At 42.3% G+C, this 23,656-nt stretch overlaps 1 protein-coding gene across 2 annotated transcripts; it reads left to right on the forward strand.

Annotated features, from left to right (window-relative positions):
* Positions 1 to 221: 221 nt before the first annotated feature.
* Positions 222 to 21,029, forward strand: MKRN1 (makorin ring finger protein 1). 2 transcript variants are annotated; one of them, XM_030959804.1, is made up of 9 exons: positions 222 to 406; positions 7,416 to 7,544; positions 11,921 to 12,147; positions 14,800 to 14,940; positions 16,701 to 16,927; positions 17,411 to 17,625; positions 18,327 to 18,437; positions 18,880 to 19,018; positions 19,429 to 21,029. In XM_030959804.1, exons 1-9 carry the CDS (start codon positions 237 to 239, stop codon positions 19,639 to 19,641), a joined length of 1,572 nt encoding a protein of 523 aa, XP_030815664.1. In that variant the 5' UTR covers positions 222 to 236; the 3' UTR covers positions 19,642 to 21,029. The 2 variants fall into 2 exon arrangements, with proteins under 2 accessions (XP_030815664.1, XP_030815665.1); XM_030959805.1 differs by having other exon boundaries at positions 18,880 to 18,994.
* The last annotated feature ends 2,627 nt before the right edge of the window (positions 21,030 to 23,656 follow it).

A 23,656-nucleotide genomic window follows, 5' to 3' on the forward strand; every position in this document is an offset into this window, starting at 1 on the left:
GCGCGCTCCCGGCGGCGCCACGGGGGGCGCGCTCGGGCCGCGCGCTCCCTGCGGCCGCGCTCGGCGGCACCGGCGCGGCCCCGCCCCCGGCGCGTTCGCGCGCGCCCGTCCCGCTCGGCCAACGGGAGCCGCCGCTCGGCCGGGGGCGGAGCCGCGGCCGCGCCCCGCCCCGCGCAGCCGGAAGGATCCGCTCCCGGAAGTTCCGGCGCTGCCGCCGCTTTGCGGGATAAACAGTAATGGCGGAGGCGGTGGCGGCGCTGGAGACAACGGCGGGCGCGGCGGCCGCGGCCCTGGGGTCACCCGCGGCGGCCGCGGGAGCGGCGGCCGTCGCCTTCGACTTCGCGGCCGTGCCGCCGCCATCCGCGGGGCCTGGGGGAGGCGGTTGGACCAAGCAGGTCACCTGCAGGTACGCGCCGTCCGCAGCGGGTGGGGAGGGGGAGGGAAGCGGGCGGGCGCGGCCGCCCTTCCTCGTCCTTCTTTTCCTTTCCCTTCTCTTCTCCCCCGCAGTGCCCCCCCCCCCCGGGACCTTCTCCTTCACCGCCGCCGCCCCCCGCCCCTCCCCCACGGTCACGTACGCGCCGCGCGCGCCCGCCCGTGGCGCGCGCCGGCCCCGCCCCGCGCGCGTCCCCGCGGGTGGCGAACGGCCCCGGCCCCGGGCGGGACCGGCCCCGGGCGGGGCTACCGGCGGAGGTGGCGCGGCCGCGGCGGCGGCAGCCGGGCCCGCCGGTGGGGGCGGTGCGGCCCGCGGCCTTTCTCCAGCCGCGGCCTCATGCGAGGGTGTTCCCTGCGGCCTAGCGCCTGCGGCTGCCGCGCCCGGAGCGTTCCCGCCGCCGCACCGGGAGCCGCGGGCCGCTCGTCATTGTGCGGGAAAGGGCCCGCGGTGCTCGGCGCGAAGGGCGCCGTGCGAAAGGAAGTCCTGCAGGCGCGTTCCGCAAAGCGCGACAAAGCAGGAAACGCGACGTAATTTAAATTGTTGTGCGTTTCAATCGAAATTTAAAATTGGGGATTAACTAGTGATTGATATAGCGAAAGCTAATTATTAAATCGGAGAACAGGAATAGGCCGTGACATGTTGCAGAATGTGCGAAGTGGCCCTGCCTGTGTCACACAGAGGTTCTGTGTGCTGCGTCATTTCCTATCCGTGTTTTCCTTTAAACTATATTTCTGATAAATCTTCTCTCCGGGGTTATGCAAGCCGTACTGCGTGTTTTAAAGCTTGCCAGATGGACTATTTTTAAACCGACAGTGCTGGTCCGTTGGCAGACAGAAGGGAATTTAAAACAGTTTTGTGAACGTAGACATATATTAGTTAATATAAAAGCAAATGATAATCCAGGATGACATCGATGAGCGTCTCCTGATTTTTAATTTTTTTTTAATTTAATGAATTAAATTACATTTAACGTGTTTGTGGACAAATAAATTCTAAGTCACTGGGAAGCAAAAAGGACCGTCCCTTGGTTAGGACAAAAGAGGCTCTAGATATTGATTGAGTTCTTTTGTATCTCTCCTGCTTGCTTTTCCCCCGTTTGTTTCACCGGCAGATTGCAGCGGCAGCATGAGGAGCCGCTGCTGGCCTTTCAGGGAGCTCGCTGGCCGTGCCTGTGTCTGTTCGGCGTGCCCCGCGGTGTTTAAAGCATCCCTGCTCGCTGCTGCTCCCCATCAGTTTTGGCCGATGCCCAGTTATCTGCTTCCCTTCGGGAGGCTCCGTTCAGCTGCGTTCCCGGGGGGTGCTGCGGGCAGAGCGTTTTGTCTGCGAATCCCCGGTTAATGTTTGATGCCGGTGATGGGGAAATGACCGGGAACCGTGCTTAGCTCAGCTTTAAGTGAGACGCAAGGTCAGTGCTCCCTCTATTTGAGTTTGCCTCGTAATTTCTGTAGATCGAAAGGCTCAATTAGGCAAATTGGATTCATGAGACAGCAATGGAATAGGTATAGATGCAGGATCGATTTATTGAAGACAGCTACTGCCATAGTACAGAGGCAGTCAAGTTCGTCAGTTTCCTGCAGTGCTGAGAGTCGAGGGAATATATTTATTTGCAAACACTCAGGCCAAGTGAGAAGCTAAAGCTGCTCTTTTGTAACAGTTAATGTGCTTTAATTTGAGATTAAACAATGGGATCTTGGCCTTGGATCTAATGAACGTCTCCATTCTTTGTTCTCTTTGCCTAATCCTGCTAGTTATCCTATTGCTTGCTTTATTAATTTTTATGGGACCATTCAAGTTGGAGGGAGAATAGCTTTAATCAGGCTTTAAAGTGAAATTAGCCATTTTGACTTGCCCTTCTAGGAACCTGTGATAAAAATTTCAGATATCTATGTTTGGTTTCGATAGGATATATTCAAATTTAGGAAGACATATTTCTTACTATTAAATTTTAGTTTACCTTTATAAATGAACTGGAGGATTTAATAGTGAGATAAAGAAGTTAAATTTCAAAATACAGGTTTTTAGTGTAGGAGGTAGAGCAGTTTCTGTTTGAGTAACACTGCACAATTTTTTTTGTTCACAGGCATTTTTAGTTGAATCATAATAGGGGTGACAGTAAATGCTGCCTGAAAAACTTTTGGGAGACAGTCCCTTCAGTATAAGGAGCTAGCACGTGATGGCTGATGCAGAAATACTGCTGTTTTAGGGAAACTGGAAAGGCTTAAAATTTTACCATAAGTTCTTGCTGTTCCTTTGAATATCTGATATGATAAATAGGTTGGTTAATGAGTTTTAATATACCAGTGTGGTATCCTTGGGATGGATGATTAATATCTCAGAGTAAGAGACACAATGAATAAGAAGAGGAACTTTGGTTTCTCCTACACATACAGTTTTGCTGATGTTACCCTTCTGTTTTTCTTGCAGCTAAAGTTTAAGAAGTCTCAGGGTGAAATATAGGAAATTCTGTTCCCTAAGAGATGATGAAAAAGGTTGTTGTTTTTTTTTTACTTCTGCAGTTTAGCAGTTTTCAAGGCTTGTCTTTTGTAAAAAATTATCATATTTTCATCTGGATTAAATGGCAGGGGAACAAAGCTAATTCAGAACTTGTTTGTTATTATGAATTTTTTCTTATTGATGTGTTTGAAATTAAAAAAAAGGTTGTCCTTACTGAGTTCCTCAGTCCTTCTAGTTCAGATGGCTGCATGGTTCTATTGAGCAGTGCTATAGCCAATCTTTTTTTTCCAAAGGCTTGACACTGTTTGTTCCGAGCTTGTGTTTTCCACATGTCATGCGACATTAAAAGTCATCAAGTTGATGTAAACAAATTGCATTTCACTTGTTTGTTTTAGAACTAAATGCAAATAAAACCCATAGCAACTAAGTGCTGTACTTTGAGAGCTGTCTCTTAGCTGTTCTTCCTGAAAACCTGGGTGAGGTAATTTTTTCTTTTTATGTGAAGAGTGTGCATCAGTAAAGTCAGGCCTCCTCAATTCCGTGCAGCACCAGGGATGAGGTGCAGGGCACAAACCTCCTGACAGCCTGCCTGGATTGCCCTTTCATGGCTGCTCTGGTCTGCGTCCCTGGGAACTTCTGAAGGAGGTTATGGAGAAGGGACAACGAGCTAAATGCTGTGAAGATCACATTCTTTTTTTCCCCCCTTATACTAACTCCAGCAGAATTTCATTGGCAAGTAATGTGGCTGAACAGCCAGGAGCTGGGCTAGAGCAGTGTGCTTAGCCTCTTTCCTGCTGCCTTCTTCCCAGGAATTCTCAGTCTCTGTATGGCACCTGAAGAGGCTAATGGCTGCAGATGGATGTTACCCTGAGCTTCCCCATCTGCCAGTCATGGCAGTGTCTTGGGTTTTGGAGGAAGTTTGCTGTTGGCTGTAACATTCTAATTTAGCTGAACCAGTAGTTTGATAAAACAAATTAGCATTACCTGAAAGCAGAAACCTGAAATAAAGAGCAGAATACATCTGAATAAGGAAACACATTGCAAACTTCCAAAGCTGTAGAAGGAAGAATTTGGAATAGGAATTTGCCTATTGAGAAATAGGAATATTGCCTATTGAGAAATACCCATGAAATTCAGGATATGCTCTTTTGATCAAGACTTTTATAACTAGACATTTGTTGAACCTTTTTCAATGATAAAATGCCACTGCAAGCAGTTATTAATTTTGTCTAGTTGTTCCATGTGTTAGTGTCACTCATGTTTTCTACAATCATGCAGTGAACTGAACTGGGGAAATTATCTGGGCTTGGACCCTGATGAGTTCTCTAGTCTGGCTCCCCAAGCAGCTTAACCAAATTGCACTTGTATATTTGGATTGGAAGGACAGAGGGCACTGCCACCATAAGTGCTTTTTTGGATGACAGCATCACAGAGGCTCAGAGAAAATCCAATTATATGCTTGTCTTGATCTAGTTTTATCTTTTCAGATGAAATTACATGTGTTCTCTGACTACTTGACCAAATGCAAATTTCAGATGTCCTTCTACGTGTCTATGTGTAAGGCAGATAAATATTTCTCAGTTTTAAGGGTGCTTTTTTCCTATAATCAGCATGCAGAGGCTGGTATTACTGTTGAATAGGGTTAAGCTGAATACTCTGTGTAAGTAAAGATGCTCTCCAAAATAAATTTCATTATCTTACCCCAAAAATAATACACTCTGTTTATTTTTTTGGCTTGGCCAAAGTGTTTTAGCCAAACACTGCAATTTGAAGTGTAAAGTGTTACATTCTTTGTGACCTTAAAGTAAGAATCTTACCTCTTGGTGAGGGGGAGGGTTGTGGAAGAAGTTGGGGTGTAATCCTAAGAGAAATACATTTTTTCCCCTCCCACTCCAGCCTTCTTGTTCAAATAATGCTGAGTTTGCTGCATAGGATTGAAGGCCTTTAAGAGTGATGTGTGAATTAGAGCCTGGAGTGTTTCATGTTTATTTTTTGCACTTTATAGCCTACCGTTTCAATATTATAAATTTTGACAACTTTCAGAACTATATAGAATCTGCATTTTCAGAGGATTTTCTGATGTAAATTGGGAAGGAAGGAATGGGATTTGGACCTTCATTTTCCCTATCACGCAGTAGGAGAATCTAATTTTGGGGCTTATTAGAAGTCTTGTTGGCCAAATAGGCTCCTGCCTGAAGTGAGGACATCTGATAGAAACTTTCTGTCAGTCCCTTATTTCAGCTGTAGTGGTGTCCCAACACATGACTGGCTCAAGGAGCAGAGTGGTTGGGCAGTGATGTGATCCAGATTAAAAATAACCATGGGGGCAGCAAAAGGAATGTCAGGTTCCATTGCAGCCATTTCCTGCTCTGTGCCAGCGGTGGCTGTGGCTGCTGCCCCAGCGCTTGGGGGAAGCAATGCTGAGTGGAAATAAGCAAAGGGTGGAGATAACAATACTTGTTAAAGAGCTAACCTTAAGCAATCTGAAGTCTTTTTTTTACCCTTTCAGTGTGACTCCCATTTCTTAAAAGCAATCAAGCCAGAAATTACACTTATATTGTAGTTCCAGGACTTCATAGGTGGTTAGGTTTGTTTTTGGTTTTGTTTGGGGGGCTTTTTTTGTTTGTTTGGGGAAGAGGGGAGGTTAAGTACAGGTGTTTTTTTGGTTAGGTGTCGATTTTTTCCTTTTGACACGGGTCTTTGTAGGTGTGTAATGCTGTTGGGAGGGTGGGTGAGTGACTTTTAGGGGGGTTTGTGTGGTTTTTTGGGGAGATTGCGGGTTGTGTATTTGCAGGGATGGGCCTTGTTCTGTTTTTGCAACACCCTGTTCCTGCTGTTTGTGCCTCCACCTGACCCTGCCGAGCCTCATCTGGGTCTTGTACTGCTTGTTTTTTATGTAGGATCACATTTCTTACCTGGTTAATTTGTCTACAGGGTACAGACGGGATTTGGAGTGTGAATTGCAGCCTGATGGCAAGTGTCATCTTGTGTTCTGTTAAGCTAGTTGAGATTTTTTTTTTATTCTTAGTATGTTGAATACACCACTGATATTGCATATGGAGGCTTATCAGCTCTCTTAACACTCAACTTCAGGTTTTAATTTTTCCCTAAAACCGGATTGCAGATGTAGTTCTACTTATGTCATTTAGTGCATTGTTCACTGGCTTTATCTGACTTCTTAAAAATACAGTAGACTAAATGGCTGTGTAGAAGTGCATGCAGTTCAACATCTTATCACCTTTCCTGGCCAGGAATATCTACTTGAATGTACTGTTCTGTGAAGAGCTGTCCTAATCTTAGTTGTGGCTGCTGAAAGATGATCCCTGTCTCTTGTGCTGGCTGTGAGGCTGCACTCAGCTGCTTGGAGGGCCTGGTTCTGCTGGCTCTGCAAAGTGCTGGAAGTGTGCAATGGGAGGAGGGCAGGACTGCCCCATGCAGCAGCAGTGTGGGCTTAGACAGGTATTAGCTGCTTGTCAGCCTTCCCTCAGGTAGTGTTTTGTATGAGACCTAGATCCTTGCACATTTTCTTGTTTACTAGCTCTTCCTATTTGCAGTGAGTTCAGAGTCTGCAGCTTGTTATCTGGAGGCAGCGTGGCTTCTTTCTAAACTGAAGTGTTGGTAAATGTTTATGGATTCAGTTTTTACACAGAATTTTTTTCATTTTTTTCCTTTTTTCTTTGCTAATACTTTTATGTGGATTGGGAAAGGTGTACTTGAACTTGTCAGTTGTAGTTTTGAACATACTGAATCTGAACAGTTACAGTGCATTGAATTTCTAGAGGCTAGTTCTTCTAGGTTATAATTGAAAAATTCTTGAAAACCACTCTACAGTTCTCTTGAATAACTGAATTGAAGATGCTGAATTAAACTTGTGCTACTTGACATGCTAAAATTGATCAAACTGTCCTCAAAAGCTTTGAAACTGTCCAAGTTTTTCAGACAAACAGCACAATATTGAAGCAGGGTGCTTTGATTTATTTGGCTCCTATCGCAGGAACTAATGTGTGTGTTTTGTCAGATGTAATTATCCATCACAAACATGTTTTTCATTCTTGGAGAGGAAATCACATTTGATTGAATTATTTATGAATCCAGAATAGATTTAAAACCTTGGGTGATTTAGGGTGTGTCTGGATTTGAGTCTTGTATCCATTGTTGGGTTTCAGTGAGGTTTTTGCTTGTGTCAGGACACAGGGGCTACAAGTAAAACTTAGTGCCAATCTACTTGGTCCAAGACTCTTTCCTCTTAGTGTCACAGCCCAGGATAACTTTGCTTTTACAGGTTTGTGGGTTTTCCCCTGGCTTTTGTAAAAGCAGGTCTCTAAATGTGCAGCACAGGTCAGTGGAGTGGCTGAGGCTTCATCTTTCCTCAAATGTTTTTATTTTTATGGTTATACTGGGCAGGGTCCCATGAGTCTTTAGTGCTGTTGTTAATACAGCATACCTTGATTTATAGAATAATAAGATCATCCAAATATTTTTGCAGCTTCAGTGCTTCTCCCTAACTGACCATTATCTTCTCTTACAGATACTTCATGCATGGGGTCTGCAAGGAAGGAGACAACTGCCGCTACTCCCATGACCTCTCCACCAGTCAGTCTGCCATGGTGTGCAGGTATTACCAGCGAGGATGCTGTGCTTATGGAGATCATTGCAGGTAAAGAAATGCCTGGCCATCCTGCAGGAAGCTTTGCACTCTGAATCCCTGAGTAGAGAGCTTAGGGAAAGACAGTAAATCTTAGTTCTTTCCTTTTCCATTGCACCTTCAGATAGTTTTAAAAATAACTTATCACTGGCTCTCTTGTCTTGCTAAATGCTAGTGTTTGCTATGCAAAAAAAATGAGCAAAGGCAAGGTGATAACTGGTTTTCATAAAAGTGATAATTGTCAGCACGGGGAGTTTTCTTATTTTTTATTAATAACATGAGTAGATTAATTGAAATCTGAGATTACATTCAGACTAGCTGAATGGATGAAAATCAGTTACACTATTTAAGTGATCATAAAAGCCTGAACAGGTAAGAATTTATTTTCTTCGTTGTTGTTTCTTGAGGAATTGGTACCCTGAGACAGGAACTACCATTTTAGGAAAGTAATTGGAGTTTGTCATATAAGTTCTAAGATGTTGCCTGTACAAAATAGCCTTATGAAAACATACTATTAATTGATCCATACCCCTGAAATTACAACAGGTACTTTCCTAGTGGAGCAAAGCTTTACAAGGGCTTAGGAATGTTTCATAATTCATTTTATTAAAACTTACCAGAAGTTTTAACATTCTGGCTTATTGCAGCTATAATTAGTGATTAAACATTTGCATCATTATTTTATATGGTAGCTCATAGTTAGCTTTGCTTTCATGTTTCAGAAAGGGTTATTATATGTAAGATAGGTAACAAAGAATGCCTCTCTGTAGTCTCCTATTTGCCAGTGTTGTTTTTTTTGATTGTGTAGATCAGTGGTCTTCCAACTTTGGATCATGCACACCATAAGTTCAATATTTTTGAGCTCCCACCAACATACACATTTATTTATAATTTATATGTGTGTATCTATATCTACTACTATACTGATGTTATGTACATTATAAAACATAACCCAAAACCAGAATTTAGAAAAGGTGTATTAAAGGTGAAATGAAAAATATTTAATAAATATTTTATAAACAGTCCAAAGCAATTCTTACTGTCACTAAAAGCCTGATTAGTAGTAATATTTTTTTTTACTGACAGTAATGTTGATTCAATGGGCTTTTTTATTATTTAAAATCTCAGTGTAGCATTTTGTGATTTGGTTATTTGAAGATCTCATTCAAAGTTCAGTTTATTTCAGTCCTTGGTTTTAATGGCTGTCATAGCTGAAAAAGATCTTTCGCAAAGATATGCAGATCCAAAAGGAAGTGTATTGTTGCCTGCCTGCTCTAATGTGTGATAAATTTAGCTGGTAAGTTTCCACCTTCCCTGATGTCAATCAGCTGTTAGTGCAGATTAACTGGAAGGTGTTGCATTTTTATATTTTTCGCAAATGGGTCCAACATACACTGGAATTCTTAAACATGTTAGAGGAATCACTTTCCAAGTTTTTTTAAGCGTGCAAGATATGAAAGGTTTTTTGTAGTTGACACACTTGGATAGGTTTTGGCAATTAAATCACATAATGATGGAAACTCTTCATTTTCAAAGTGTTGTCTCCATACCACGAATTTCCTTCAAAAAGCAGTTATCTGTTCATAGAATGACTGTCTTGGAGGGGCAGTTTGAATGTGGTTGGGTTTGGTTGGTTTGGGTTTGTTGTTTTGTTTTTTGGGTTTTTTTTAATATCTGCTCAGCAGCATACAGCTGGCACTGACTTGCCATCACAGAAAAGGGCAGCAAATTTGCAGCACTTATCTTTGTGAAATAAACATGCATAACTCATCCGTGACAATTTTTAAGTGCTTTGCCATGAGCTAATCAGCAAACATCTGTGTGCTACAGAAGATTTTCATGGTTGCTCTCCACCTCATAGCTCCAGTGAACATTTGACTATTTAAAGGTCTATATTGATGACATTTTCTAGTGTCACTTGGCTGCTTCTGGATTCGTCTTTGCTACAATATCTTGCCTGTGAATGGTGCAGTGATGGATTTCTGGTGGGGTGCTATCCCTGCAGCCTTACCCTGCAATCTCTTATTGTGGTCAGAGCAGCTGCTGCTTCAGTGGTTTTACATGCACAGTTTTTCCATAAAGCATTGTTTTTATTAAAGTAATTGTATACTATTGAGAAGATATCTCCTCCAGTGAATCTTTTTGTCTTTGTCAAAGAAGTAATTTGTTGATAACGTTTCTCTACTGGTACATCTTTTCTTTGGTGTTTCACAAAAAGAATCTAGCAAGTATTATAAGCTGATGTCGAAAACATCTGTACTTTTCCTTCTGCCGTACAGCAAACTTCACACTCTGCACAATTTATTCTACTGCTTGTTTCTTTGAACTCTAGCAGTGTTTTCTGTGTGTTTCCCCACAGTATTTGATGACAAAGGAATGCATTTTACTTTGTCACCATATTGTTTTCCATGAGTTATTTGAGTAATTTTTGCCACAGCAGGAAGAAAAAGTGGTCCAGTGGCATATGTCTTTCATTGTTATGTAACAAGCCTCAAAAGAGGTGTCTAAACCCTTACTGTGAAGTTCTGCAAAGTACTGGATTGAATAGCATGTGACTTGAAACATCTTGGAAAAAATGTGGAGGTTTGTCTTTATGTTCCAGATGTTCTGATTTCCAATGCCTTGCTAATTGAGATGGCTTCATCCTTTCAGTAGCTAATATCTCAAGGTGCAGCATACACTGAGGGCATGGTTCATCATTAATAATAGTGAATGTAAATCCATATTTCAGATTGCCTTCTTGGTAATCTTGGATCTCTTCTGTGGTTCCCCTCCCCCTGAGTTTAAGAGCTGATTAGGTTGGCATTGGTTTGCTTCCTAGTGTGGCTGATGAGGAGCTGGTAGTAGGAGTAGAGCTGTTAGCTCGGACATTTTCTTGTTGGCTTTTGCTCACGTTATCAGTGCTCTCGTCAGCCCACAGCTGCAGACATCTTTTCAAGCCACTTGTTCACTTTGTCAGGGCTAGTTTAGGTAAAACAAGATCAGATAATCTGTTGATCCATTAAGTGGGCACTAGCAAAGTTCAATATGTCACAATGTGCTGAAAGCGAGCAGACAGGGGGGTGCCGCTGTCAACCCACTGGGTGATGGAACGCTTCCTCCTTCAGAGCACCTCACACATACCACATGTGGGCTCTCTGATGTATGGACTGTGAGAACACTGCCATCAACATGTATCTTAATAGTAATAATAGTAATTTATTGTATTTTTAAGGGGAAGAAAACCACTAAGTTGTAGTATTTTCTTCCTGCACCCCATTGAGTTGCCTTGGGCACCTAGTATGGTGCACACACTTTGGAGGCCACAGATGTAGAGATCTGAAGGCTAGAATTTTAAATTTGTGCTTCGTAGGAGTAGGATTTCCAAGCTGACATTTGGTTAGGAGCACCTCTGTAATATGCAAGAATTGTGACACTTCTTTGTTTTCAGTCTGACACAAGCTAAGTGAATCACGGTCACTTCAAACTTCTGTATGATCTCAAAAAATTCCCTCCTTTGTGCTTCAAATTAGTCAGCAAATATCCAAGACTACAATAGTATATTTGTCATTTATTTCCCCCATGTAGTCTCCTAGTTGCTGGAAGACAGATTTTTGAGGGAAATGTGCCTTCCTGTTTATTGTGGATGGTAGAGTTAAAAGGGTTCTGATTATCATTTTCCACAATAAGCTGAAAGAGGCATTAAGAATAAGTACTCAAATCAGTATAAAATCTGTATGAGGCAAGATGCTGAGGCACAGGAAAAGAATAATTTATGTTGGTGGGGAATCTGAATCTGTGCCAGCTGAGGCCAGGCTGCCCAAGGCATTGTCCAGGTTTGAGTATCTGCAAGCCTGAAGATTGTGCACCCATTCTAGTGTTTAACTAGTCTTAAAGCAATTTTTTTTTCCCTAATATTCATAACTGTAACTTCCCATTTTGGACTGGTGTCTACTGACTGTCATCCTATCACTGCACCTCTTAGAAGACTCTGGCTGATCTTTCCTGTGGCTTCCTGTGAGGTAGTTGGAGACAGCAGTGTCTGTCTTGAGTCTTCTCTTTATAAAGCTGGATAAAGTCATTTTTCTCATTCAGCAATACTACACATGTGTAATGGGTAACTGACCTGTTTGGGACATATTTGAAGATTGTTCTGTGTGTAAGAATTGTGCTCTTTTTTTGTCCAAAATCCGGAGTACCTTGTGTTCTCTTGAACAGTGCTGACAGATTGCACAAGTGAAAGCATTTCTCTATAAAGGGTCATCAGTGACTTTCTCATCCTAGCCATTCCTGGGTCCTCCTTACAACTAGCATGTTCACATCTTCATTAGTTCATTTTCAGTACATGGGGCTGCTGTCTGGAGGTATTTTTTTGTGGAAAGTTGACATGATGTGTTTTAACTTTTTAGATACGAACATACCAAGCCACTAATACAGGAAGAAGTGACTGATGTTAACCCAGAGGCAGAAATCTATCCATCAGTGTCCTCAGAGTTTGCATCGCTCCCTGAAACAGTTGAAGAATTTATTACTGAGATAGAAGATGAAAATACAGATCTGGCAGCTGCAGGAGTAGGGGCTGAAGACTGGGTGAATGCAGTGGAGTTTGTCCCTGGGCAGCCATACTGTGGACGTGGTAAGCTGATCATGCGATAACAGTGAATTTCCGTCATGGTTCAACAGTTTCTGTGTAGTGCATTTATTTTAATGCATTTGAGTACAGCTATTCATATTTATTGATCAGTTCAAGTGAGCTTGGGTTTTCCAACATGAGTAGTCGGACTGACTGTTTCATTCTGAAACCAAGTATATTTCAGGTCAGTCTCTGCATTACTGGCTTTCTCTTGTGTTTCTGAATGACTTGAGAATCTCCTTTGAAGTTTAGTTTGCATATGGGATGGGAGAGGAAATTACTGATGATAAAATTAATATTGCTACTCTGGAAAGATAATCTGCTGCTTTTGTGTTTTGGGTTGGTTGATTTGGTTTGGGGTGGTTTTGCAGTCTTTCAAAGGTTTTTCAGTGGGGATATGGATTCCTGTAAAAGGAGTTGAAGCCTAATGCTTACTTTAGTGAATGCCATGGCCAGAGGCTGAAAATGATTGATTCTAGTTAGTTTTCTGGAAGTCAACTTTCTAATACTGTGACAGCTCACAAAGAGAATGAGACTGAAGAAACTCATCAAACGGGACAACACTATTTGAGGAGCATACATCTCATCTGCTTTTCCTGCCAAGATATAACAGTCTTCAAATTGGAGTGAAAAGTAGGCTGAAGGTGTTCACTTTAACATATTTTTTTAAAGTATTTGTCTCTCTAAGGCATGAGGAGGCTATGAGTACTTACATAAATGTTTGAATTCAGAATGGACATCTTGCATCCAGAAGAATTTGAAGATCTCATAGAGTGCTCAGATTATATTACTTTGTGTCCATGGCACTGCTCAGATGCTCAGATTTGCAAAGAGAATGACTTTCTCAGTGTTACAGGGTGCTGCTTGGAGCCTCCTGCCATCCAGTTTGAGGAGGGTGAACAGGAATGGTCAAGTGACATAAACAGTTTGCTAATGTTGTTGAGAAGTTTGATTATGGAATTGTGGATAGATGTGAACTATGTGAACTTGAGTGTATCCCAAAGGAGTGAAAATTTGACAGCTATCTGTGAATGTGCCACCTTAGTGTTAGTAAAGATAGAGCTTCTGTGCTTGTTGAGACAAAGGATTTTTAAATATATTTTAATCAGAATATAATATTTAGATTGGAAGGACCTCTGGATTTCATCTAGGTTTCCTGCTTAAAGGTTGCCAGGGGCTTTGTTTAGTTGAATCTCTATCCTCAGAGATGTTCAAAGGGCCATAACCTCTGCGTATCCTTTGTGGTGTTTGACTTCTTTCACAAAGAAAGCCCCTTTCCTAGTATGTAATTGGATTTTTCCCTGCCTCAGCTTGCCTTCTGTCTCTTGTCATTTGCACATCTGAGAAGAGTCAGTCTCTTTTCTTGGGAGTCAGCCCCATTAATGACTGGCTGGCCCTCCACTGAAATCAATTCATTGCTGGTTTGAACAGCCAGAGATCTTTTAAATACACACAGTCCTTATAGAAGAGCTGGTGCTTATTCCTGAAGTCTAAGTCACTACACTGCTAACTTAGTATTACTAAAGCAATTTTTTTTCCTAGGGGTTAGGTGTACTTTTCATGCAAACTTGTGCGAGATTAAGTTAAATAACATTCTGTTCTGTGAATCTTGTTGCAAGTCTGTTTTATAGCTTTTGAAACTTGATGTAAACATACTCATCTGTTTCTGTTCTGAACAGTGCTACATGATGCTAATTCCCACAGTGACTTTAAAAAAACTTCACTCTTCTGAAGCAGCTGTCTTTATTAAGCTACAGAAATAAAAATGTGTGCAGTGTGTTCTGTAGTGTATGCCTTAAAGCAGATTATTCTTGTCAAATTGCTGGAGAAATGTACAGTTACTTGGAAAGTTCAAAATGAAATCTATTTCTCAAGGTTCCCTAGAAGCCTGTGTGTTTCAAATTTCTCTAAAAATGATAAAGATTCAAGGCTGGCTGTTTAACCATGCATAGCTGGGACTATAATGCTCACCTTTTACCATGATTCTCTAATTCAGGGCTAAACCTGGTATCTTGAAGATGAGTTCAGGACCTAGCATAGAAAATAGTGATGATTTTTCAGGTATTCACTTGTTAGTTGTACAGATGTGCCGCATTTCCATACTTGTTCTGCAGTAATTGAGGAAGAGTAGGAGGGCAGAAATACAAGAAACAATGAATTGGGTGTCTGTTTCCTGTTACTGAAAGATTAATGTGTTTAATGCTACAAAGTGTGTCCTTAGTGCAAGCAGGTGGTGTGTGGATCAAAGTAAACAAACCTGTTTTTCCACTAGTATGAATTTAACCCTGTTGACTGGGAAATGGGCAATGAGAAGGTGGGGATTGAGTCCACCTACTGGTGAGCAGAGATTTGGAAACAGCAAACAATCACAGAGAACAAATACTACTCTGAGGGATGTTGAATTTGTAACTGCTGAGGTAGTGAAGTCTTTTGAATTTTTCTAATTGTGGTTTCAAAGAGGAAGTAAAACTGAAGCTGCTACAGTGCAGAACATACAGAAAATATACATGCTCTTCCCGCCTCACAGTAAAGAATTTCTTCTTAGTATCTAATCTAAACCCACCCTTTTTCAGGTTGAATTTTCATTTGAAACCATTACCCCTTGTCTTATTACTACATGCCTTTGTAAAAAGTCCCTCTCCATCTTTCTTGTAGGCCCCCTTCAGGTCCTGGAAGGCTGCAGTAAGGTCACCCCGGAGCCTTCTCTTCTCCAGGCCGAGCAACCCCAACTCTCTGAGCCTTTCCTCATAGGGGAGGTGTTCCATCCCTCTAACCATCTTCATGGCCCTCAACTAGGTAAAAAAATCTGTGACAACATTAACTTGAGCGAACACTGGCAAATGCAACAGTTGAGGGACTAAAAACTGAATGGTAGTTGTGATTTTTGTTATTTCTTATGGAAGTGGAAACAATGGATTTCAAATGGGAGGGCAAGTGGGATTTCGATTAGTACGTACATATTTTCATGTTCTGCTGAGCTACTCAGGAGAAAATGTAGAGCCTAGTACATGGTTTCTTGTCACTTTTCTTAGTGCTAGTTCACTAAAACTCATGGGGAAGAAGAGCTAATGAACATAACTTTGTTTGGGAATCTTGGACTGAAAATGAACGGGTTGCCAGGTGACTTGTTACTCAGTTACTCACTTGCTTTGAAAAGTATGTTTCTAACAAACAGACTTCTCCAGGATCACTGAGTGACCACTACTGTCTGAGATGGTTCAAGAAGGAGACTTGATCTTGAGAGCTAATATTTTTCTACACTAATCTTCGATACTTGCTTATTCCTCAAAACTTAAGTTGCAGGGGACATGCATTTTCTTTTTCCTAAAACTAACAGACTGATACATGCCTGTTGTTATGTCTTTGCTCCATGGGGATGAAAACTGTGCAAGTGTGCAGCCTCTGATTAATTTTGGGGAGTCTCTCCTTCACTTTAACTGATCCAAGTATGCCTTTGGTAGTTTTTGCTTGCTTCTCCAAATCTAGTGCTTGAACTAGTTTCTAAAATTTACACTTTCTTATAGCCTAGATGACTCTTGTAACAGCTTCTGGTTATGTAAATGAACTCCAGCTGCTGTTCTTCCTGGTGTTTACTCTGAATATAGTAATGCTTTATGTTTATTACACCTTCAGTTTCTCACTGACTGCTTTTGTCTTCTAATTCAGTCATCATCCTACTTATGTAACAATTTCAGAAGGCTGACTTGTGGTGAGGCAGGCAAGCATGTGTTTGAGGCACAGGGAGGAGTGTTCAGCAGTAGCTGTCTAAAGGGGGAAGAGAAAAGATACAGATTTCAGGTCAGTTTAAGGTTAGGTGAGGGAATTTACTTAGGATTTTGCAAAACTGATAGCCAGCTTAGAATGCAGTGATAATAACCTGAATTTCAGTTTCATGTGTCTGGCTAATTGACCAGATATCTGTTTAGGACAGTTTTTTTGGCAAATATGTAGAATGGAGTTAGTTTGAGAGATGTGGACACCACTTTTCTAGCAATCTTAGAGATGCACGGGAGTCCAGAAATGAAAGTTTGTTCAGGCTAAAGAGCAGTGTGCTAATTAGCCTGCACATAAGGAATTGCTGATGTGCTATTGCCATACTAGCATTTTGTTATGCTGGATACACACCTTTATTTCAGCTGTGTGATTTCTGGGAAAAAAACAGTGAACTTTAGCTGATGTGAAAATTTTAAATAAAGTGGAATTGATTCTAAAAGTAGTGAGAGATTTGTAGCCTTATTTAATGGTTGCTGAACCAGCGTCTGTATTAAGCTCCTGATGACTAGTGCAATTTTTCTAGGTGGACTTAGCCTGTAAATGGATCTTCCCTGACCACTGAAACTTTGATAGCTTTAATCTTGTCTGGGTTGAAGGATGAAAAACTTGGTCTTGAAATTAATTGAGTGGGGAAAATAATTTAGTTCAGATTGAGGTGTGTGAAGTTGGACTGAAATGAACCTAGGTTGTTTCTATTACTCTATTTGGGTAACCCTGAGTGTTCTTACTCCCGGTGCTCAAAGTCTGAATGTGCTGCTTACTGCTCTTAATTCTGTTCCCAGCTGCTCCTTTCTGTGCTGAAGCACCCTTGCAGGAAATGGTGATTGAAGAAGAATACGAGAAGCAGCAGGCAGATGTGGAGATGAAGAAGGAGCTGTGTCCCTACGCTGCATTAGGAGAATGTCGTTATGGAGAAAACTGCGTGTACATCCATGGGGACGTGTGTGATATGTGTGGCCTGCAGGTCTTGCATCCTATTGATGCTGCACAGAGATCTCAGCACATAAAGGTAAGCAGACAACTGTCTGCTGTTTAACAGCTGTAAGTTATTGCTTCCTAGCTTCCCTCAATCACTTGTTGCTAATTCCCTTTTATTTGAAGGTGTGTGCAGGTCAGGCAGTGAATGAAATTCCGGTTGTAAACTAGACTGTTTCCTGCTAGGGCCATACTCAAAAGCAGCTGGATTTCCTTATCTGTGTTGGGAGAGCAGTCTGCTTAAAGATACTGGAGCTTTGTTCTTTGCCTAGTCAAAGTGGATGGTCTTTTAGACTGCCTTGTCACATTTAAAAGCAGTGTCTGAAGGAAGGAATTTGAACTCTGAATTGATTGTTCCCCAGTACTTGAACAAACTTTTTTTGAGGATGAAGATTTTTTTCAGCTTAATCACACTTCATGCATTATGCAAAACAGCAAACTGAGTTTAAAAACATCCTTAGACCTCACCAGATGAGCAGTCATCTCTGTAGTTGTTTTCTTTGTGTCTCCTTTTCAGTCTTGCATTGAAGCTCACGAGAAGGACATGGAGCTTTCCTTTGCCGTCCAGCGCAGTAAAGACATGGTGTGCGGGATCTGCATGGAAGTGGTGTATGAGAAAGCCAATCCTAGCGAGCGCCGCTTTGGGATCCTCTCCAACTGCAGCCACACCTACTGTCTCAAGTGCATCCGCAAGTGGAGGAGTGCTAAACAGTTTGAGAGCAAGATTATAAAGTGAGGCACTTTCTCATTTTGATTGTGCTTTGTTACTGTGGAAGAGCTTAGTAGCTTGTGACAACTTGCAGCAGACTTCCAGATGCAGACTGCACAGAGGCTGCATTCAATGCATACTAACTTTTAGTTTAGGAGTGAAATAATTGTTAGGGATAATATTTACACTCTGATTTGGTTAATACCGGGTTAAGTTGGCAAAACTCAGTGGTAGTAAATAACTGTTTTTTATTTAGTAGCATGTTGTCCAGTGGTTACTGTTCATGTCTTGGACACCCAGGCAGGAATCTGGAAGCAGATTAACCAGTTCAGAATGTATGCTGCTTAATTCATTACTGCCTTAGAACATTATTCAGTTTGCAAAACATTTCTCCATTTAAGGCTGTTTTAGAAAATACAAAGTTCCAATCAAATAAATACAGGAAAAATACCAAAATAAATTTATTTAATTCTAAAGAAAAAGGAGTCTGTGTGAAGTGTTTTTTCAAGCTTTTCTGAGACAAGCTGACCAGCTGCCATTGCCATTGAGTTCTTGAAGAGAATTTAGGTTGTCTTCACTTATAAGAGTCTAGATTGAAAAGATTTAACAGCAAGTATATGAGTACAGTACCCCTTTAAAGATGGATATATGCCATGGCTTGTTATATAGGAGAGAGAGCGCCCTGCAATGTGGAATTTTGCAGCACAGTCTGTTCATTTCCCAGGTCCTGCCCAGAATGCCGGATCACGTCTAACTTTGTCATTCCAAGTGAGTACTGGGTGGAGGAGAAGGAAGAGAAGCAGAAACTCATTCAGAAATACAAGGAGGCAATGAGGTATGAGCAATGCAGCCTTTTATCAAATTGAGACTGCAGAGATAAAGGCACACGTGGAGAAGAAGGGTGTTAATGTAAAGCCCCTTTTCACACCTCCTTTCCACCACCACGTGTGAAGCATGTCTCTGCCTATCTGCTCACAGATGCATGCACACAGTCCCAAAGCTATTCCCATGTTCTTTCACTTCAGGCTTCCCCTTCTCTACACAAAACACTGTAGTGTAGCTGTAAGGCAGTCCAAGCTTGTGCACTGCACACCATTGGTGTCCCTCTGCATGCATCAGTCCACACAGAGTGTAATGAATCATTTCTGCATGTAGGTCTTTCACTCACAAAATGTTCTGCTCCTGGTACCTGAGATCCTTGTGGACTGCAGGTAGATGCAGTTCTGAAGTCTGATTGGGGTGTGCTGTCAGTAAGGGTTGGATATTTTCCTTTCCAGCAACAAGCCATGCAGGTATTTTGATGAAGGCCGTGGGAGCTGTCCATTTGGAGGGAACTGTTTCTACAAGCATGAATATCCTGATGGCCGCCAAGAGGAGCCACAAAGACCCAAAGTAGGAACCTCAAGTAGATACCGGGTTAGTGCTGATGATTAATTGTCCTTTCAACAGAGAGCACAGGAGGGGTATGCATTATGTCTTCTGCCTTGAGAAGAGGATAGGGAAATACTGACTTTTCTTTTTTCCACTTCTGATAGACCTCTGTAATGGTGAATTTGAAGGAAGCGGTGCTCTAAAGTTTGTGAATGCTGGAGGCCAAGATGGAAAGACTAAATTTAAAAAACTTTCTTACAACATACTGAAGTAAAAATGTTGGGTAGCAGTAATAGGGGTGTGTGTAAGGGTTAATTCTGCTGGAGGTCAGTATCTCCCTTAAAGAGAAATGTGATTGTCATGTCACAAAGTACCCCAGGGGCATGCCAGCCTCTGGAAAGGCTCCTGCTTTGTACCACTGGCTCACCTGGGAAATCCTTGTGTTCCATTTGCAGGCGCAGCGGAGGAATCGGTTCTGGGAGTTCATCGAGGAGCGAGAGAACGGTGACCCCTTTGAAACCGACGAGGATGAGGTGGTGACCTTTGAGCTCGGTGAGATGTTGCTGATGCTGTTGGCAGCCGGAGGGGATGATGAACTAACGGATTCCGAGGATGAGTGGGACTTATTTCATGATGAGCTGGAAGATTATTATGATTTGGATCTATAGCACCTGTCAGTGGAGTGTGGACTGTTGTCTTGGCTTCAGGCAGTAGCTATTACCTGTGGTGTTGTGGCAGTGCCTGTGTTTCTCCTAGGCAGGCCGATCAATTCCAGGTGCTGTTGTAATAACTTTTACCCAGGGTCTGTCTCTTCCCTTCCCCTCCTTTCCCACCCCAGGAGTGTTGTTTTTCCTCTGTTTCAACAAATAACAATAAATAAATCTTTAAAATGTTAGTTTTTGTAAAAATGAATTTAACTGTCAAACAGTTAGCTTAGGTTTGTTGCTTCATCTGTGTACCCAACAGAGTTCACCCAGTTCCAGGGTTAAAGTGTTTACAGGACTTCCACACTCATTTTGAAGAGCCCAGATACAAAAATGAGCAGTGGCCATGCAGTGGGGATGTTAATTGGCTGATGGCCTTTATTCTGTCTTTGTACCAATATTTCTGATTTCAGGCCAGATACAAATATTCTTTCTGGAATCAGCTTCGTTCCAGCCCCCTCATGTACACGTCTTCATTTGTGACTTTTGGTCTCTGTTTACTTGCACATTACTATTACTACTGTGTAACCAGAACCAGGTGTGAACGTTCTGGATTTTTACTGTGTTTAGCATGAAAGGAAGATGTCTTTGTGAAAGGAGAACTCTCTATGTGTATATACAGATAAATGTAGAGTTGGACCTCAAGGATGGGGAGACTCTGTGTAAGTTAAAAATAACAAAACCATCTTTCACCCCCTCTTGGTGCATGAAGTCTTGCCTCCAATTGGACATGAAACTGGTCTAGAGGTCTTAGCCCAGACTGGGAAACGATCCTGATTATCGCTTAACCTGATAGATGGCACTCCCTAATACACCAGCTCTCTTTCATGTGTATGATTAGGGTTGTCCAGGAGCAGAAATCCGGTTAGCCAAGGTGGGGTCAGAGGAACACCAGAGAGGACCCTTTAGCTTTATCGCTCTGTAAGTTTTAGAACTTCATGTAAACACTTAAGCCGTGAGCTTTGCTAGAAACTCGCTGTGCCTCCCAGCTGCTTTGGGGTACTTGTGCCTCTCTGCAGCTGAGTTGGGCAGGTTGCCTGGTAAAGCTGTTCAGTTTATGTGAGTTACTGCTTACAAAGGCAGTCGTGCAGTTTCTGGCTGTAATTTGCATTGAGAAATTACTTTGCCACCAAAGCCCCAGCACAGGAATTTTAACCTTGCATTACATTATTGCTGTTTTTTATTGACTTGTGGATGCCCCGTGATCTGTTCTCCTGCTGCTCTTGTCCCCTAGACTGCCTCTCCTTTCACTTTTAAATGGAATGAGAAATTGTTCTGAGGTCTATAACGTATTGTTTTGCAGCTGCCTTTTGTAAGAAGCACTTTTCCCAAATAAAAAAAGTAAAAAAAAATTAAATAAGAAGTCAGTCTGTTCTTTTAAGTCCGAAGGTTCTGGTTTTTGACTTGATCGTTTTTGTGTGTGTTTCTGTAAATACAAAGGCATTTATGTCACGTATTCTTAACTCCTGCAGAACTGTGTGCAGAATTCCAGCATTGTTAGAGCCTTTCCAGCAAAGAGCCTATAATGCAAGAGACACATTCCAAACGGACAACTGAGGCAGCTGATGTATTGAAGGAATATCTGGGGTCATTAGTAAGAACTGACACGTCTTGCTTTCTCAGAAGTCAGTCCTCCACTGTTGTGTTAATTTTATTTGCACTGGACAAAGCCAGCTGCAGGACATACTCTTATCCACAGTTTCCTATCGTAATGGCGCTGCTGCAGGCCACTTCCTGAGGCTCCACATGCTTGTGTTCAGATAGAAACATTTTTCTGCAGAAATAGACAAAGTTGGAAGTAAACTGCTAGAAGCATATTAAGATGCTGGGGATGTGATTTTAAAAAAGTATAAGTGAACAGAGTAAAGCCATTTTTTGTTTGTTCAGTTTGTTTTGCTTTTTTTTTCCCAAGGGCCAAGTAGCAGAGGGAGGAAGGGAATGTAATTTGAGCAAATGACACTTTAAACTGATAAAAGGGAGAAAACAGAAAAAAGTTAAAGTCTCCCTGCCCTACATAGTGAACATAAGTTGTTATATCCTATTGGAATGCTTCATTCAAATGTGAGTTTGTAAAAAAGCTGTTTTCTGATAAGGTGGAAAAAGGCAATGAACTTAGCAGCCAGAGCACAGGTGTGAGCTTGCTTTCATAAGGGGTCAGGAGTGGTGTGCTTTACCTCCCTGCCTGGGTGTACCTGTGGCACAGTGGTGGCTGCTGGTGTTTCTAAAGCTTCCTCCTGTACAACTTACAGAGGAGGCTGAGAATACCCAGATGAGTGAGTGATGTGCTTTGGTGGAGGCTGGTGGGTGGAGCTGCACAGCACTGATGTGTTCACAGGCAGCATGACAAATAGCTCCTCTTGCTTTGAACTGTGCTGTGGTTCCTGTTGTGCAGGTTCAGGAACTGCCTGTGTTTGTCCCCAAGCCAGAGCTGCTGGGTGCCGCTTCCCGACTGAACCAGAGCCTTGTGTCTGAGCTGGCTGGAGCACTGTGATTTCCACCCCCACCAGCCCCAGGCTGGGACAGCTGAAAATAGAAGGGTCTCTGAAATAAATATGTTAGTAGGCTGCTATGTTCTTCCTCTGTGAGAACAGGAATAAATTCAGTAGAATGAAGCTTACAGTGTAAGAAGATGGAGGGTGACAGCTCTGGCTGTGCTACATTCTCTTCAAAGAAATACTTAAGGTTCAGCAACTGAAAAGGCCAATGAGAGTAGCATCAAGGTGGAAACAGTATAAAGTCTCCATAAACTTCCACCAGCAGAATCTTAATTTCAAATCAAAAATCTTTTGATGGATGCTGTCACTTAAGATGCTTTGACTTCACTCCCTAGGCCAGAATACATACATTTCGTTTGATACAGACCTTTGCCTCTTGTGGAAAGTGCAAAGTCAGTGTGCTACCTGTTCTCCCTGCTCTGAACGTGATCATTCAAGGTAAGAGCACTTGTTACAACTCTGGCTGGTTTAGTTCAAATGGTGGTAGCACAGCTGGCTTTTGTAGCCCAAGGTGGATTGTAATCTTTGAGGAAATACCTGGTTCATTTAATGAAATACAAAGTAACTTCCCTACTACTGCAGGTACAGAGGAGATCTGTATTTGGAGGGTACCTTGAGCTATGGGGTGTCTCATGTTTGGAAAAAAACTTGCGTAGATGAAATTATTCATGCTGCAGCAATTTAAAATGAGGGAATTTACATGTAATTCTTTAGGACTGAGATACAATACAGGACTGTGCTGCAGGGATCAAGTAACTACAAAGTCAGTTTAATTGCTAGCATTAGAAAGGCATTAAACTGTAGTTGTGGTGAGCCTCACTTCAGGTTAGCAAAACTAGACTTAGGAGTGAAAACTGTAAGCAGTGATGTTCATGGACACAGCAGTAGCAAGGAAATGCAGGACTGTAAATATGCTGAACTCCAGTTATGCATGGGTATGCTGCATTTGTTACTCACTGTCAAGCCAGTCAGGCCCTGCTTGACAACAGCTTGATGTGAATGCATCCGCAGAAGCTGTGCAGGCAGCTGTGTGAAGGTTGATTTATAACAGCAGCATTAGAAAGAGTGCTTTTAAAGATTTTTTCAAAGCCCTGCCCATCTGAAAATGAATTCCTATTTCAAGGTAAAGTACTCTTAGTACAAAGGGGCTCTTGGCCTGTGATATCTCAAAAGAGTGTGATATCCCAGCACTGCCTGTTGGTGTAGTTCTAGTTCTTAAAACAGTTGCTTAAGAGTGGTGCTTGAAAATTATTTCAGGAGCCAGTTTGCTGAGCAATGACTGTTTGGGCCCCTCACACACACCTGCAGGCAGCTGTGGGTTCTGGGAGCTGAGAGCCAGGAAAATGCCTGTTGGGGAAGGAGCACCTGTATCAGCACTGCCGTTGGAGCACTCACCTGGCTGGGGGGAGCTTCACTTCCAGTTCCTTGTCCAAAATCACAGGCATGCATCTTCTTCCTGAAAGAAGGCTCCAGGATAGAGTGCT

Source organism: Camarhynchus parvulus, chromosome 1A (genome assembly GCF_901933205.1).
Source record: "Camarhynchus parvulus chromosome 1A, STF_HiC, whole genome shotgun sequence".
In the NCBI taxonomy this organism is placed as follows: domain Eukaryota; kingdom Metazoa; phylum Chordata; class Aves; order Passeriformes; family Thraupidae; genus Camarhynchus; species Camarhynchus parvulus.

What these genes read in the sequence shown, in the direction of transcription:
- MKRN1 (XM_030959804.1), top strand. Translation starts at nt 237, where the DNA reads ATGGCGGAGGCGGTGGCGGCGCTGGAGACAACGGCGGGCGCGGCGGCC. An exon ending in ACCAAGCAGGTCACCTGCAG is followed by an intron (nt 407 to 7,415) that starts GTACGCGCCGTC and finishes CTTCTCTTACAG; the next exon opens with ATACTTCATGCATGGGGTCT. An exon ending in GAACCTCAAGTAGATACCGG is followed by an intron (nt 19,019 to 19,428) that starts GTTAGTGCTGAT and finishes TTCCATTTGCAG; the next exon opens with GCGCAGCGGAGGAATCGGTT.